Genomic DNA, 17,154 nt, shown 5'->3' with positions numbered 1-17,154 from the left:
GGCTTCTTCCCACCTGGGCCAGGGGACTTCATCCACCAAGGGCACCTAGGGACTCGATTGTTGCGTTACATGGATACACACTTCTCATTGGCCAATTCTTGCTTCTATTATTTCCAGTGCAAAGGTCATCTTCCTTGGCAGAGAAGACAGGCCTGCCCTTTGTCGTCTATCGCTGTCCTACCCAACCCAAGTGGTAATTTGGGCCTTTCCATGACCCCCCAGCGTAGCTTTAAAAGCCCTTTTGAATGTCTTTCATATCCCTTGGCAGCCTCAGCTCCTTCTGAGCCTGAGGTCTGGTTCTACAGGGCAGCGCCACATTTTATATTCATCCTCTGTAGTAAGAGCTTAATATTTATTATTGACTGGCCTTTCTATATGTTCCTTTTTACAATCCAAGGTGACTGGTGAGTTTCCTCTGCATCACTCTCTCCTACCCTGGAATCAGTTCCCTTTCCATCTTCAGAATTCTATTGTGAAGCATAGGCCATCCTTCTGGCTCAATAAACTATGGTGTCTCCCTTTTACCTCCAAGATCAAATATAAAATCTGTTTGGTATTTAAAGTCCTTCACAACCTGGCCCCTTCCTGCCCTTTTCCAGTCGTCTTACATCCAACTCCCCACAAGTACTCTTTGGCCCAATGACCCTGGCCTTCTCCATCTCTCAGCTCTGGGCTGTCCCCCAGGCCTGGGATGTTCTCCCTTGGCTTCCTTCAAGTCTCAGATAAGAGTCCCATCTTCTTTTTTTTCTTTTTAAAGCAATTGGAGTTAAGTAACTCGCTCAAGGTTACACGGCCAGTTATTTCTGGGTGTGGTGCTAAGTATCTGAGCCCAGATTTGATCCCCAGGTCATCCCGACACTGGAGCCGGTGCTCTTACTCGCTGAGCCACCTGGCCATCCCTAAGCAATCGGGGTTAAGTAACTTGCTCAAGGTTACACGGCCAGGTGTTTCTGGGTGGGTTCTAAGTGTCTGAGCCCGGATTCGATCTCCAGGTCATCCCGACACTGGAGCCGCTGCTCTTACTCGCTGTGCTACCTGGCTGCCCCAAGAGTCCCATTTTCTGCAAGAGGCCTTTGCTTGTGCCCTACCTCTGAGATCGCTTCTCATTCACACTGTGTGTAGCTTGTAACACTTCTCTCGATTTAGAAAGTGAGTTCACAGAGGGACAGTTTGCTTCTGCTTTTCTTTGTGCTCAAAACAATTATTTCATCAGTGTTTGACTGATTCTGAATTTCTCATCCCTCTTGGGCTGATTTCTTTTACTTCACCATCTTGGCTCCGCCCCCCATGGGCTGACTTCTGGTAGGAATTTGTAGTCCCTGGAAGGCTACTTGTATTTCCTCCAAACTCTGAAATCCATTCTTCCAAATTTTAGGATGCATGTCCAAATCTACCAAGCTTCCTTTACCTCTAACCTCTGGGAGGCTGTAGCCACTGCTCTGCAAAAGGACTGCTATTCCCCCCCCCCCCCCCCCACAACTCCCCCCCATTGATGGCATCAGCTCCAGTATGGAACTTCTCCTTTTTGAAGAATGTCGGGGAGTTCCTGTTAGCTGCTCTGCAGCGGCAGCAGATGTGTGGATTAACATCCCCATCCCTCTCATCTCCTGCCTCTGCCAGGCTTGGGATCCAGCTGTTCCCCAAACTCATTCTGCTCTTCTTCATCCTGGTAGCTAACAGTATGTGCCAATGACAGAATTGCCCAATGCTTCCCCCCACGCTTGCCTTCTCTGGATTTCCTTATGTCGGGTCCTCCTTTAACACATGCTATGGCACACACAACTCCTTTTTTGACGCATGCTGCTACTTTTGAACAAAGATGTGTGCGTGCAGAGCCAGAGTCCGTGCAGTTCATCTCAACAAGACTGTGACAGCTGAGGCCAAGTCTGCTTTTGCATGAGGGCTGTGGGCATTCATGTACAGATATGCACAAATACTTCTTCAGATCTAGTCTAAGTGCATTTTTCATGTTACCCTTTGTTTCCAGAAATACCTTGAGAACAAGATGATCTAAGTTACAGAAAGCCTTTATTCTTAATAAGTGGCACCTTAATTACTCATTAAATTCCGTGTTATCTTTTTTGATTGAAATTAATCCTGCTGAATAATCCATGTAAGAAAAGATCTTCAGGAAGTCAATGCTGGAGGGGCTACAGAGGGACACTTGGTAGAGCTGTGAACTGGTCTGAACTATGCTGAAAGGCAATCTGGGATCACACAAATAAAATGACCACAATTCCCTTTAATCCAGAGACTTCACTGCTAGGATGTCAATGCTATGTCAATGCCAAAAACTCACCAAAAAGATCTTGGTAACACTTTTTGTTTTGCAAAGAAATGGAAACAAAATAGATGCACATGGTCTGGAGAAGGATGAAACAAACTGATACACCAATTTAATGGAATATTGTGCTGTAAGACCTAAAGGATGACTAGAGAGAAGCCTGGATAGGATTATATGAATTGATATGCAATGAAGCACACAGAACCACACAAACAATATACCGAACGTGGCCCTAAAAAAGGGAAATGAGAGAAACACCCCCATTTCCTTTGCTGAACGGGGGGTCCACAGGTGTGGAATACTACATATAACAGCAGACTGACGGGTTGGATTTTCTGAACTTGTTTTTATAAAATGTTATTAGGGATGGCTTTCTGGGAAGGGGGAAGAAGGGAGCACAGGACAATGTAGGTGATATAAAGACAAAAAAGTATCAGTAAAAATCTATTGGAAAAGAAACCATTCTCTACATTTCCTCAGGGACACTCCCTAACAGCTACCCAAGACATGGCATTTATACCACATGACCCAGGTGGCCGTTACGTGTCAGAATCGCTCCACACTGCACCTGGCAGACATTGTCCAGCCTTCACCTGAAGTCCCCTTCCCAGGCAGGTGTGTTCTTAAGTGACAAGCTCTCACCTCACCTGTTACCTGTGCCCCAGAGTTACTGTAAGAGCTACAGGAGTTAATTTATCTGAAACAGTACTCAATGTAAAGAATGATTTCATTTAAGCTATCATTACTCTGGATTCTCTCATAATCAATGTGGAAGGCTAAGTTATGTTCTCTGGGTCAAAATTCTAGGCAAAAGCCGTACTTGGCACAGAGAAGGAAAGGCCAATGGGACACAAGGGCCGTCGTTTGTACGAGAGATGAGCCTTGTGCTGTTTGGCCTCAAATGGCAGGACCAGGAGCAAAGGGAGGAAGCTGCCAAGAATAATTTAGGCCTGAAGTCAGACATCTCCTAATTAGCGCTTTCTGAAAGTGGGCCAGGCTGCCTCCAGAAGTGATGGGTTTGTCCTCAACAAAAGGCTCATCATTGTGAGGATGCTGCAGGAATGATTAATTTAGTATAGGTTGGAAGAGAGGTCCCTTCTAGTCCTGTGACTGACTCTACTTGCCTAGAAATCCACTTCTCGGGGTGGCTAGGTGGCAGTAAATAGAGCACCGGCCTTGGAGTCAGGAGGACCTGAGTTCAAATCCAGCCTCAGATACTTAATACAAAAACTAACCATGTGATCTTGGGCAAGTCACTTAACCCCAACTGCCCTCCAAAAAAAAAAACCCCAAGAAATTCACTTCTCTATTACACTGAGCTGTCTGTAATGCAGTGGGCTACCTCAGTGGTGCTAAATTCTTACTGGTAGTCTCAGGAGCTGGGGTGGAGGGAAGAAAGGGGACCATGGGATTGAAGACTGCCCCTTGGATCCCAGCCAAGCTAAATCTGAACACAAAGTTTTGTGAGACTAGAGAGAAAAGGCCAAACTCTGCTTTAAAAGGGAAATATTTATTCATAAACAAATTCTGTAAGCAGGTCTACTCCTGAGGGTGGGAAGCGAAGACCGCCCCCTAGTATTCTTCTCCTTCCTCGGCCTCTGCCTCCACAGAGTCGACGCCGACCTCTTCATAATCTTTCTCCAGAGCCGCCAGATCCTCCCGGGCCTCCGAGAACTCGCCTTCCTCCATGCCCTCCCCCACGTACCAGTGGACAAAGGCCCGCTTGGCATACATCAGGTCGAACTTGTGGTCCAGCCGTGCCCACGCTTCTGCGATCGCCGTGGTGTTGCTCAGCATGCACACAGCCCGCTGCACCTTGGCCAGATCCCCACCAGGCACCACGGTGGGGGGCTGGTAGTTGATGCCCACCTGTCAAGGAGAGGGGAAAAAAAACTGTCAATGTTAAACTATCACTGGTAATCACTAAGACTGATCCTGGGGCCCGTGTGTTCTCCTGACTCCTCTCATTCATAAATTCTGCCCAGACTGTGTCACAACACTGCAAAACTAGCCCAGAAACATCCTCCCATTCACTGCTTCAGACACAAGTCCAGGTTTTCTATTCACACAGAGATGTTGAAAATGGGCTATTAATTCCACCCTGTAATTTTACATCAGCTGCCTTGGAGCTTTCACATGCCCAAGTGCCAATGATGCTGAGGTGTGGGGTAACATTCTGAACCTAATGGCAGGACAGAAAAGACAAGAGAGCCCTCAAAGTGTGCACACACTAACCACTGAGGAGGGCACTGTGGGAATGGCAGACTCAAGGGCACCAAGTCCAGGAGCTGTGGGTGCTGGGGCAGCCACGGACCACAGCACCAGCCCTCTGCCCTACTCACCAACACAGGCAGTGCCCAGGCTCCAGTAGCCCCTTTTAGTAGAAACCTATCCTATGGAAGAGCACACCTGAAGCAAACTCCTCCTGAGAACATACCCTACACCTTCCCAATGCTGTGCCTTTGGGGCTGCTTCCTATGCTTGCAGTGCCTTCCCTTGATCTCTGCCAGGTGACACCCCACCCCCACCCCCATCCTTCTGAATTCAGCTCAGCCTCTTCTTCCTGGAAGCCCTCCTTGACTTCCATCTAGCAGGACGTGACCTCAGGCCGCTGCCAACATTCACTCTCACCGTACCCTGCACCCCCAACTCCCCTCCAGTTCTGTATTCTATTTATAGACACCTCTCATCTTGGAGGACCCAGGATTCCAGATATCTCCAAGGTGACAAAAGCCAACCCAGATGAGCCTCTCAAGTATGCGACATCACACTTGGGGTCTACTTCCTGCCTGATGTGTGCAGGGCCAAAGAAGTGCCCTTAGGGGACTGCATACAGCATTTTCCTAAATATGCGGCTTCATGCCCCTCCAACATGACCCCAGGGAGCCCAGATTACCTTGAATCCAGTAGGGCACCAATCCACAAACTGAATCGTACGCTTCGTCTTGATGGTGGCGATTGCGGCGTTCACGTCTTTGGGGACCACGTCCCCTCGGTACAACATACAGCAGGCCATGTACTTGCCGTGGCGGGGGTCACACTTGACCATCTGGTTGGCGGGCTCGAAGCAGGCGTTGGTGATCTCTGCCACAGACAGCTGCTCATGATACGCCTTCTCGGCCGATATGACAGGAGCGTAGGTTGCCAGGGGAAAGTGGATACGCGGATAGGGCACCAGGTTGGTCTGGAATTCCGTCAGGTCGACGTTCAGCGCCCCATCGAAGCGCAAGGAAGCCGTGATAGAGGAGACGATCTGCCCGATCAGACGATTCAGGTTGGTGTACGTGGGCCGCTCGATATCGAGGTTACGCCGACATATGTCATATATGGCTTCGTTGTCGACCATGAAGGCACAGTCGGAGTGTTCCAGGGTCGTGTGAGTGGTGAGGATGGAGTTGTAGGGCTCCACGACCGCTGTGGAAACCTGGGGTGCTGGGTAAATGGCAAATTCGAGCTTGGACTTCTTGCCGTAGTCAACAGAGAGCCTCTCCATGAGCAGAGAGGCAAAGCCGGAGCCGGTGCCTCCTCCAAAGCTATGGAAGATGAGGAAGCCCTGCAGCCCAGTGCACAGATCCGCCTGAGGGAGGAAGGGGGACAAACCCCGTCAGTCCCAGGGGCAGCGAGGGTGCCAGCAGGCTGCCAGAGCTCCCCACCCAGTGGCTAAATGCTAGCTTATCCGACAGTGCTAGAAAGTGATTTCAGATAGTCTCACTGGGTCCCTTCCAAAACTTTCACCTAAAACACACTCCATTTCATCTGAATGGAACTAAATAGATGAAAAGAAATTATTCTTAGCCACCTATCCCAAATGTGTAAGGCCAATACTGCCATAAAATCAAGCCCAGACCTAGCTTTTCTACCCAGCAAGGAATAACATCAAAGCACTCAGGTTAACTAGCATGTTAAGTAGGTGGTGCTTAGAATATGATATTCTGAAGGGCAAAAGAGCAAGGATTACAACCAAGAATCATCTATCCAGCAAAACTGAGCATAGTCCTTCAGGGGAAAAAAATGGACATTCAATAAGAGAGAGAACTTTCAAGCACTCTTGACAAAAAGACCAAAGCTGAACAGAAAATCTGACTTTCAAATACAAGAAGCAAGAGAGGCATAAAAAAGTAAACAGGAAAGGGAAATCCTAAGGGACTTAAGGTTAAACTGTTTATATTTCTACATGGGGAAGATGATATTTGTAACTCATAAGACCTTTCTGGTTATTAGAGTAGATAGAAGGAGTCTATATAGACAGAGGGTACAGGTTAAGTTCAATATGAAAGGATATGGATAACCTAAAAAATAAAATTAAGAGGTGAGAAGAATGTACTGGGACAAAGAGAAAAAGAGTAGAATGGGGTAAATTATCACATAAGAGAAGAAAAAGCTTCTACAAGTGAAGGGGAAGAGAGGGAAGGTGAGGGGAAGTGAGTGAACCTTTCTCTCATCAGAATTGGCTCAAAGAGGGAATAACATACTCAACTGGATATAGAAATCTATCTTACACTACAGTAAAATAGAGGTGAAGAGAATGGTTGGGGATCAAGAGAAGGGAGGGCAGATTTGGGGGGAGTAGCCATATGCAAAACACTTTTGAGGGACAGGGTAAAATGAGAAAGAATAGAATAAATGGGGGTGGGAGGAATAGGATGGAGGAAAACACAGTTAGCAACAGTAACTGAAAAAAATCCCAAAGCAAGTTTCTCTGATAAAGGCCTCATTTCTCAAACATACAGAGAACTGAGTCATTTATAAAAAGAAGAGACATTCTCCAATTGATAATCAAAAGAGGTAATTAGTTTTCAGGTGAAGTAATGAAAGCTATCTATAGCCACATGAGAAAAAATATACTAACCCACTACTGACTGGAGAAATGCAAATAAAACAATTCTGAGGTACTATATTAAGACTGTACAGTAAAACAGAAAAGGTAAATGACAAATATTGGAGGGCATGTGGGAAAAAAGAGACATTAAATGCACTGCTGGTGGAGTTATGAACTGATTCAACCATTCCGTAGAACAATTTGAAACTATGCCCAAAGGGCTATAAAACCAGGCATATACCCTTTGGTCCAGCAATACCACTTCTAGGACTTTATCCAAAGAGATTTAAAAAAAAGGGAAAAGAACGTATATGTACAAAAGTATTTGTTAACAACCCTTTTCTAGGGGTAAAGAATTAGAAATTGAGGGGATGCCCATCAATCACAGAATGGCTGAACAAGCTGTAGCATATGAGTGTGATGGAATGTTATTGTACCTTAAGAAATGAGGAGCAGGATGCTCTCAGAAAAACCCAGAAAGACTCTGCCTGAGTTGATGGAAAATGAAATGTACTGTGTACAAAGTAACAGCAATATTGTAAAATGATCAGCTGTGAATAACTTAAGTTATTCTCAGCAATACAATGATCCAGGACAACAACTCTGAAGGACATGTGATGAAAAATATGATCCATCCTCAGAGAAAGAACTGAAGGTGTCCCAATACAGACTGAAGCAGACTTTTTTTCACTTTATTTTTCTGTTTCCTTTCACAACATGACTATTATGGATGTTTTCCATAACTACGCTCTATAACCTGTATCTAACTGCCTGCCTCCTCGATGGGGGGCAAGAGGGAGAGGAAGAGAGAATCTGAAACTCAAAAGTTTTAAAAACAAATGTTAAAAATCATTTTCACATGTAACTGGGCAAAAATAAAATGCTAAATAGCTAATTTTTTTTTAAAGTAGGGGGCCCAGAAAAATTTCCCTAGGCTCATAAGGACTCTCCATCTCCACACCTTTACTCATCTCTCCGATGGAATTGCTCCTTATTTCTGACATCAGAGCCCAGCTTCAGTGCCACCTCCTTCCTCATGAAGCTGTCCTCCCCCCAACTGCTTCCTCCCACTGCCCCCCTCAAGTTTCACTGCACTTTGTAGTTTTTATGAGTTGTTTGTGAACAAATCTTCCTCCACAGAAGACCCCCTTCAGTGAACCTCAGTTCAGCATGCTCCAAGAAGCCAAAGAGCCTGCTTCCATCCTTCAGGGAGTAGCTCAGCATGCACCAGCGGGCAGCTCTCACCTCAACTTATAATCACCCCCCAATCAAGGCATGGAAGGGACAGGCTGAGCTGGTAGATGTAGGCAGATATCATCCACATCTTACCTCCCCTACTAGACTGAAGGCATCCCGAGGGCAGGAGCTGTCACTTATTTATTTTTTGCTTTTTGGAGGGTAATTGGGGTTAAAGTGACTTGCCCAAGGTCCCACAGCTAGTTTTTGTGTTACGTGTCCAAGCCCAGATTTGAACTCAGGGTCCTCCTGACTCCGGGGCTGGTGCTCTATTCACTGTGCCACTTAGCCTCCCCCTCATTTATTTTTGGAGCCCTTGCCCCTCCTTGTGCTTTATCTGTCAGGACAAGTGTTTACTGAATTCCAACAAGCAAGATGTCACCAATGCAAAAAGCATTCGGTCTGGGGCCCGAAGGACCTTGGCTCAGACAGCCCCCTCCTCGGCTCGGAGCACTGCTAGACACCCCCAGCTCCCCAGATACGCTCTCTGCTCTCATCTGAGTCCTGGCCCCTAACAGGGCGTGTAGGTGACCCCAGACTGTACCCAGATCCTCTCCTACTTGGTAACCACATTAGCACCCAGACGTTTAACATCTACGCTGATGACTCCTGGGCTACACACCCACCCCATCTCTCCTAAGTTCAGGGCACATCACCAACTGCTTAGCTGAGGTCTCCCACCCACCCCCCACCCCTCCACTGCCTTCTTCTGTGCTCAGGCTCTGGTCCAGTCACACTGGCCTTCCAACTGTTCCAAATGGCACTCCCTCACACTCTGTCCTCAGGCCTGGAATGCAGTCCCACCTCAACCTCTACCCTCTGGTACCCCTGGTTTCCTTCAACTCATGTGCAACCTTCTGCCTTCTTGGGCTGCCCAGCAAGTAGGTTCTTGCCCTCAGGGTCACCCTGGGCTTTGCATATACTTATAAAATGTGCCTGCTGTCTCCTTCATTCAAATATATGGCCTTGGAGAGGATCTTTCTATCCCCAACACAGTACCTGGAATACAGCAGGTAGTCAATAAATGTTTACTGATTAAAGTGCTTTGCAAAACTTGGGAATACTAGTTATGCCATCTATAAATAAAATAAATAGCATTAAGTCAGAATGGGGTTTAAAGAAGCTCTCCGCCAAGAGGTAACAACAGTTGGCGTGTGTATAGCATGTTAAGGTTTGCCCTGGTAATGCAACTAGTCAATACAGAGACAAGACCTGGATCCACAGCTCTTGGCTCTAAGACTGTTTCATGAGATCACTGGGCTCTTACCAGTTTGCGAATCCGATCAAGGACCAGATCCACAATCTCCTTGCCGATGGTGTAATGGCCTCGGGCATAATTGTTGGCTGCATCCTCCTTTCCAGTTATCAGCTGTTCAGGATGGAAAAGCTGCCGGTAGGTGCCAGTACGAACTTCATCTACAACAAGAGAAAGTTGGGAGCTGGTTATTTTGCTTACTTGATTCTCCTCACTGTGCTCACGTACAGAAACAACTTCACATTTTAGAAAGAGTGTACGCTCACTAAAGGCTGGTGAAAAAAAGAATCTGAGATTCAGAAAACTTCTCTGGGAGAATGTTGCAGAACAAAGAGTGGGGAGAGGAGGACTTAGGTGAATAAGAAAGAAATTGTAAAGGTGACTTGGAATTTCAACTAGTAATCAACAATACCTGGCATTTGTAGATAGCTCTGAGGTTTGCAAAGAGCTTTACAAGTATCTCCTTAAAGCTGGCAGATAAATGAGTTCCTAAGGAACTGGAGACAGAGGTTCCCAATATTGTACAGGAGGCAGCAATAAAAAAACATTCCAAAGAAAAAAAGCAAGAAAACAAAATGGTGTCTCATGAGGCTTTACCAACAGCCCAGGAAAGAAGGAAAAGGAAAGGGAAACATACAGCCAACTGAATTAAGAATTCCAGAGAGTAGTAAGGAGAGATGTTGTTTTCTTAAATGAGCAATGCGAAGAAAACAACAGAATGGGAAAGATAAGAGATCGCAAAGAAAATTACAATATGATAGAAAACATCTCATGCAAAAAAAATGGGCATGATCACAAGACCAAAATGGCAGGGACTTAACAGAAGCAAAAGATATTAAGAAGAGGTGGCAAGAATGCCCAAAACTCTACAAGGAAGATCTTAGCATCACCGATAACCGCTGACGCACGCTACGGTTACTGATCTCGAGCCAGACATCCCGGAGATGCAGTCGAGTGGGCCTCAGGAAGCATTGCTAACAACAAGGCTGGTGGAGGTGACCGAATTCCAGCTGAGCCATTTAACCCCCCCCCCCCCAAAAATGACGCTGTTAAAGTGCTGCACTCTATATGCGGCAAATCTGGAAAACCCAACAGTAGCCACCAGCCTGAAAAAGATCCATTTACGTCCCCATCCTAAAGAAGGGCACTGTCAAGGAAGGTTCAAATTACTGAGCAACTGAGCAAGGTCATGCTTCAGCTTCAGCAACATGGGAACCGAGAATGACCAGGAGGGCAGGCTGGTTTTCAAAGAGGGAGAGGAACTAGAGACCAAACTGCCAATGTCTGCTGGATTATAGAGACAGCAAGAGAACTCCAGAGAAACATGTACTTCTGCTTCACGGACTACACCAAAGCCTTCAACTGTGTGGATCCCAACAAAATATGGCAAGTCCTCAAGGAGACAGGAAGACCTGATGGTCTTGTCTCCTGAGGAACCTGTATGTTGGCCAGAAAACAACAGTTAGAGCTGAGAATGGACACCTGATTGGTTTAAGATTGGAACAGGTGTACGACAAGACTGCATATTATCACTTTATTTAACTTATATGCAGAGTTCTTTTTGCAAAATGCCAGGCTGAATGAATTAAAAGCCAAAAAGGTTGCCAGGAGAAATATCACTAACCTTAGATCACAGAAAATGAAGAGGAAGGGGCGGCCAGGTGGCTCAGCAAGTAAGAGCACCGGCCCCAGTGTCGGGATGACCTGGGATCGAATCTGGGCTCAGATACTTAGCAGCACACCTAGAAATAACTGGCCGTGTAACCTTGAGCAAGTTACTTAACCCCAATTGCTTTTAAAAAAAAAAAAGAAAATGAAGAGGAATTAAAAGCCTCTTTATAAGGGTGAAAGGAGATTGTAAAAGCTGGTTTGAAGTATAACATAAAAAAAATAGATAAATAAAAAACTAAGATCTTGGCAACTGGTTCCATCACTTCCTGGCAAATAGAAGAAATGGAAGCAATGTCAGATTTTATATTCTTGGGCTCAAAGATCACTGTAGATGGTGAGTGCAGCCATAAAATTAAAAGACACTTGCTCCTTGGAAGGAAAACTACGGAAAATCTGGACAACACACTAAAAAGCAGAGATATCACCTTGCCAACAAAGGTCTACATAGTCAAAGCTATAGTTTTTCCCATAGCAATGCATGGCTATGAGAGATGGACTGTAAGCAAAGCTTAGCATTGAGAAATCGATGCATTTGAATTGTGGTGCCAAAGGAGACTTTTGAAAGTCCCTTGAACACCAAGGAAATCAAATTAGTCAATACTTAAAGAAATTAATTCAGACTATTCACTGGAAGGTCAAATTTTTACAGAAGTTGAAGTTTAAATACTTTGACCACATAATGAGAAGACAGGACTCACTGGAAAAGACCCTGTTGTTGGGAATGATTGAAAGTAAAAAGAGAAGAGCATGAGATGGATAGTTAGGATCATGGAAGCAACAAAAATAAGCTTGGACAGACTTTGATAGATAGTACCGGACAAAAGGACCTGGCATGCTATGGCCCATGGAGTCACAAAGAGCCAGGCATAACCGAATGGTATCTTATCCTGACAACAAGGTGGGCTGTTTCCCTCCAAGGGTTGTTGTAAAGATATAAAGATACTATTTGTCCAAGCACTCTGCAGACTTTAAAGTGTTCTGTGTAAATGCTAGCTATTATCAGGACATCTCTAGGAAGCAGGTGCTATTATTATCCTCACTTTACAGATGAGGAAACTGAGACAGGCAGAAGTTAAGTGACCAGGCCAAGGAACCACACAACTAGGAAGGATCTGAGGTCATGTAAACTGAAGTCTTTTTGATTCCAGACCCAGCACTCTACCTAAGGCTGGGGAGGAGAAATGGAGGCCAATGTGAAGGCTAACGAGCTCGCAGGCCAGGATGTTGGTCCAGGTTCTCCTTCCTGGCTGCAAGAGGAGCAGGGTGGAGGACAAATCAGGAGGAGACAGAAGGCTTGGCTGAGAAGAATCAAGCAGGATTACAGACTAGAACCTGAAGAGGCGGCTCTAGGAGAAGGGAAGACAGAACAACTTGGGGGGAAACCAGGGGCTGACTGGTCAAAATGAGAGGAGGCAAGGGCCAGGCTGAAGGCAAAGGCTCGTAGCTCAGGAGTTGCTTAACAAGACCAAGGAGAACAAGGAACTGTCAAGTTAAGAGCTGAACAAACATCTGCAAGTGTGGCTCAGTAGAAACTGTGCTACAGAAGGCCCGAGTTCAAATCCTAGTGCCATCACCACTTGTTGCCTTGGTCAAGTCAATGCACCTCAGCCCTCAGTTTATACATTTGGTGCATCAGATGGTCTCTGGTGCTCACTGGGCATTTAAAGTCAAAACCAAAAGCTCCTCCTACCAAGGAGCAGGGAAACATGTACACAGGCAAGTGTGGTTCTCAGCAGGGAGCCAGGGGGCAAATGATCCAAATTAGCTATGATGGTCCAAAGAGGGGGGGAGGGGTCAGTAACTGCAGTGCAGCCAGGAAGGAAGACCAGGAATCTGAATTCTGGCCCAGGGGAAAGCCCACGTTTATTCAGAGGTGGCAAACTCAACGGGGGAACACTGCCAAATCACAGAACACTAGAAACCTAGCTTAGCCATCAAGGCCCCAAATGCAGCTACAGTCAACTCCCTCTTACCATTCCCAAAGGAGAAGAGAAGTGCTAATATTATAACATAGCACAGATCATCCCTGAACCCAGGTATGTTATTTCAGGTATAATGTAGTACATTCAAATTCTCCAGGTTCTAATTTTCCTTTCATTGGGACATCTGGGCCAACCCTTTGTTCTATAAGGTTTCTTTACAGATTCATATTATGACACAGATTAATGTATCATGTTATAATCATAAATGACATATAATGCTATCCTGTCATGTCCAACTCGTCATGACCCCATTTGGGGTTTTCTTGGAAAAGATACTGCAGTGGCTTGCCATTTCCTTTTCACTCATTTTACAGATGAGGAGCCTGAGGAAAACAGGGTTACATGTCTTGCCCAAGGCCACACAGCTAGAAAGTGTCTAAGTCTGGATTTGGACTTAGAAGATGCGTTCCTGACTCCAGACCTGGTGCTCTGTCCATGCACCACCTGGCTGCCCATGATAATGATATATGATACAACAATGAATGAGTCATATTCTCAATGGCCAACTTGTCACAGATAGCAATTCTCCAGCAGGAAATAGTTTAAAAATTCTAAGATTAAGACCCATGAGGCTAAGTAGAAACAGGATTACTATGGGGATTGTGTGTGCATGTTAGTGTATGTGTGTGAGTGCCTGTTCTACCTCTTTAGGCCAAGCTCTGTACCATTCTGGTTTCCTGTTACTCCTTCCATGAATTACAAAAAAGTCCTATTTTACCCCAGATCATAGGCCTCAGACCTGATTTAAGACCCAGAAGAGAATTTAGTCCCAGTTGTCCCTGACCAGGGATATTTATATAACAATCCCAGTACTTATTCAGGCATCATTTGAACCCCTCTTGTGATGGGAAAACCCCTGTATCCTAAGGCATCTGATTCTACTTTTGGACAGCTAATTAGTTAGTACCCTTCTTTTTTTCACTGAAAAGAGGAAAAAGAAGGTTGTTCCTTGCTGGGCCAAAAGAACCAACAGTTTCCTTGAGTCTCTTCAAAGAATCCTGCATTGCAGGTACATAGGGTTCATACCACAGACTACCATTAAAGCAGAAACCAATTTTAGAAAACTAAGTGCTCTGGAGGTTCAGTCTTTGAGAACGTCTGTCACTTTCATGACGTGATGAGGCACTGAGGGCCTTGGGGAGACAAAGTCAACAGACATTAATTTCATAGACAAAATTCTAAGATTAACGTTGGCATACAGGAAGGGTTTAATAAATGTTGCTTTTCACCTTGAACACTGCTGCTAATCAGCTAACAATGTTCATGAGGCATAGACTAAAGAACCTTTGCCTTCCTTGTATCCCTAGCACTCAACAGAGTCCTTGGCACATATAAGCACTTAAGAAATGATGGCTAACTTTTGATTTTGCACATGTAACTGTGAATCCTGAGACAATTACAGTGAATATGACAAGTTCGGATCAGCCTTGCACACAGTAGGTATCTGATTACATGTTTATTGGCATGCCTTTGATCCCTAACCCCTTAGGCTGTCATGGCCTGTGTTACCCAGAATACTGCCTTCCTCCTCCACTTTCAATACCATGCCCAAATAAGACACATACGCATACTTTTGTACACGTCTTACACATGGATCTAGAAGAGAAAACAGGAGGTCCCTCTATCATTGTGGTTAAAATCTTAATTCAACTGTTTGAATACGTACCAACTACAGTTGGCTCCAGGTCCACAAACACAGCTCGGGGCACATGCTTGCCTGCCCCAGTTTCACTGAAGAACGTGTTAAAGGAGTCATCCCCACCACCTATGGTTTTATCACTTGGCATCTGACCATCAGGCTGAATTCCATGCTCAAGACAATACAATTCCCAGCAAGCATTGCCAATCTGAACCCCTGCCTGTCCAACATGGATGGAGATACACTCACGCTAGGAGCAAAAATACAAAATTACAATTATCTTCCAGGTAATAAATGTTTATAGGAAAAGAAAAAATACCCACCTTTACCTTTCTATACTACTTTAGGGCTTTTTTTTTTTTAACATTTATTTACTTTTGGTTTACAACATTCAGTTCCACAATTCCTTGAACTCCAAATTTTCTCCCCCTCTCCCCTTCCCCCTTCCCCCTCCATGGCAGCATGCCATCCAATATGTTCTACAAATGCCTTCACACTAAACATTAGTCAAGCTCTAAAGAAGAATTATAACCAATGGAATGAATGAGAAAAAAGGGACAAAACAAAAGAGAGAGGGCAAGCAGTTTGCCTCAATCTGCATTCAGACTCTGGTTCTTTTTTTGGATGTGGATATCACTTTCCATCACAAGTCCCTTGGAATTGTCTTATAACCTTGCACTGCTGAGAGGAGCCCAGTGTATCAAGGTTAGTCATCACACATATGATGTGTCTGTAACTGTACAGATTTCTCCTGGCCCTGCTCTTTTCACTCAGCCTCAGTTTATATTAAGCCTCTCTAGGTTATTATGAAGTCTGTCTGGTCCTCATTTCGATGGAATTCCATTACATGCATATACCACAACTGGTTCAGCCATTCCCCAATTGATGGGCATCCCCTTGATTTCCATTCTTTGCCACCACAAAAGAAGCTGCTATAAACATTTTTGTACATGTGGGTCCCCCTCCCACATCTCCGATCTCTGTAGGATACAGCCCTAGAAGTGGCGTTGCTGGGTCACTTCTTTATAGCCCTTGGGCATAGCTCCAGATCGCTCTCCAGAACGGCTGGGTCAGTTCACAACTCCACCAACAATGCAGTACTGTCCCAATTTCTACATCTCCTCTGACAGTTCTCATTTTCCTGCTTGGTCATCCTAGCCACTCTGACCTGGGAGATGTGGTGGCGCAGAGTTGTTCTGATTTGCATTTCTCTAATCAATAGGGATTTAGAGCATTTTTTCATGTGACTACAGATAACACTGCCTGTTCATACCCTGACTTGTACTCTTACAACTTGACCCAGTTCTGTGTATGTTTCAGAAAGGGGCCCTCATCAGACCCTGGCTCAGTTTTAGCATCCTTTCCCCAGTTTCCACGGCCCTCCCCCTTCTGGCATCCCCGATCCGTCTCCCATGGCGCCCTCTCTTCTCCCTCAACCAGCCAGGTCCTTTAGCCCTCTCACAGCTCCTCCTCCGGGCCTCCCACGCTCACTCCACGCGGGACTCAGCCCGGTCCCGGCAGAACCGTGACCGGCCTCAATCTCCCCGCGTGTAAAATGGAGGCGCGTCTGCCGAGGGACGGCCTGGGGGGGGGGGGGGTTTTTAACCCCCCCCCCCCCCCGCCCACCCCCCCAAACCCGGGGGGGGGCCTTCGCAAGGCGCTCCAGGGCGCCCCCCCCCCGCCCCGCTGGGCCGCTCTGCCCCCACCTTTCTAACGTTTCCCTAGCCAGGCCTCAGCGCCGCCCCCCATCCGTTAGTCTTTGGGGTCCCCTCCTCCCAGAGGCCCCACCCTCTGGGGTGGGGGGGCACCCTCCTCGATTTCCTGGAGCCCCCCCCCCTTCCCGAGCCTCAATCCTCCCCTCGCTCCTCGACCCTGGGGGCCCCTCCCCCACCCACGCCCGGCGCGGATCCCCCAGGGGCGGCTCCCCGGCGGCCGGGCAGAGGCCCCGGGGTGGGGAGGACTGCAGGAGGAAGGCGGGTTAGGCCCCGGGGCCCTTGGGGGGGGTCCGGCCGCCCCTACCATGATGGGACACCGACACCGACACCAACACCACTGCCCTCAACGACCAACGACCGACTGAGTGCGCGCAGGGCTCTTGGGCGCACCTCCCGCCGCGCGCCGCCCTCTGATTGGCCGAGCCGCCCGAGAGCCACCGTCCATTGGCTGAGCCCGGCTGAGGTGCGCGCGCAGGCAGGGAGCCACGAGGCACGAGGCGCGGGACGCCAGGCACGAGGATACTGCGCCTGCGCGAGAGCAGTGCAGTGGGAA

The 17,154-nt window shown here is 46.7% G+C and overlaps 1 protein-coding gene across 1 annotated transcript; it reads right to left on the bottom strand.

Moving 5' to 3' along the window:
• Positions 1-3,773: 3,773 nt before the first annotated feature.
• On the bottom strand, positions 3,774-16,999 carry LOC138171341 (tubulin alpha-3 chain). The gene is made up of 5 exons (XM_069100785.1): positions 16,906-16,999; positions 14,914-15,136; positions 9,607-9,755; positions 5,181-5,861; positions 3,774-4,153 (listed from the first exon to the last, which is right to left on the bottom strand). The coding sequence occupies exons 1-5, from the start codon at positions 16,906-16,908 to the stop codon at positions 3,857-3,859; spliced, it is 1,353 nt and encodes a 450-aa protein (XP_068956886.1). The 5' UTR covers positions 16,909-16,999; the 3' UTR covers positions 3,774-3,856.
• Between the last annotated feature and the right edge of the window lie 155 nt (positions 17,000-17,154).

This window comes from Petaurus breviceps, unplaced genomic scaffold (assembly GCF_028583685.1).
Source record: "Petaurus breviceps papuanus isolate PSGF00001 unplaced genomic scaffold, PetGlider_PUasm1.0 428, whole genome shotgun sequence".
NCBI classification, from domain to species: Eukaryota; Metazoa; Chordata; class Mammalia; order Diprotodontia; family Petauridae; genus Petaurus; species Petaurus breviceps.
The sequence above is the reverse complement of the archived record's forward strand: the minus strand, read 5'-3'. Positions and strand labels throughout refer to the sequence as shown.

Bases quoted from the DNA above. Each gene is read 5' to 3' on its own strand.
- LOC138171341 (XM_069100785.1), bottom strand. The intron at 5,862-9,606 runs GTAAGAGCCCAG...TTCCTCCCTCAG, and splicing joins TTGATCGGATTCGCAAACTG to GCGGATCTGTGCACTGGGCT. The intron at 4,154-5,180 runs GTAATCTGGGCT...TCTCCTTGACAG, and splicing joins GGTGCCCTACTGGATTCAAG to GTGGGCATCAACTACCAGCC.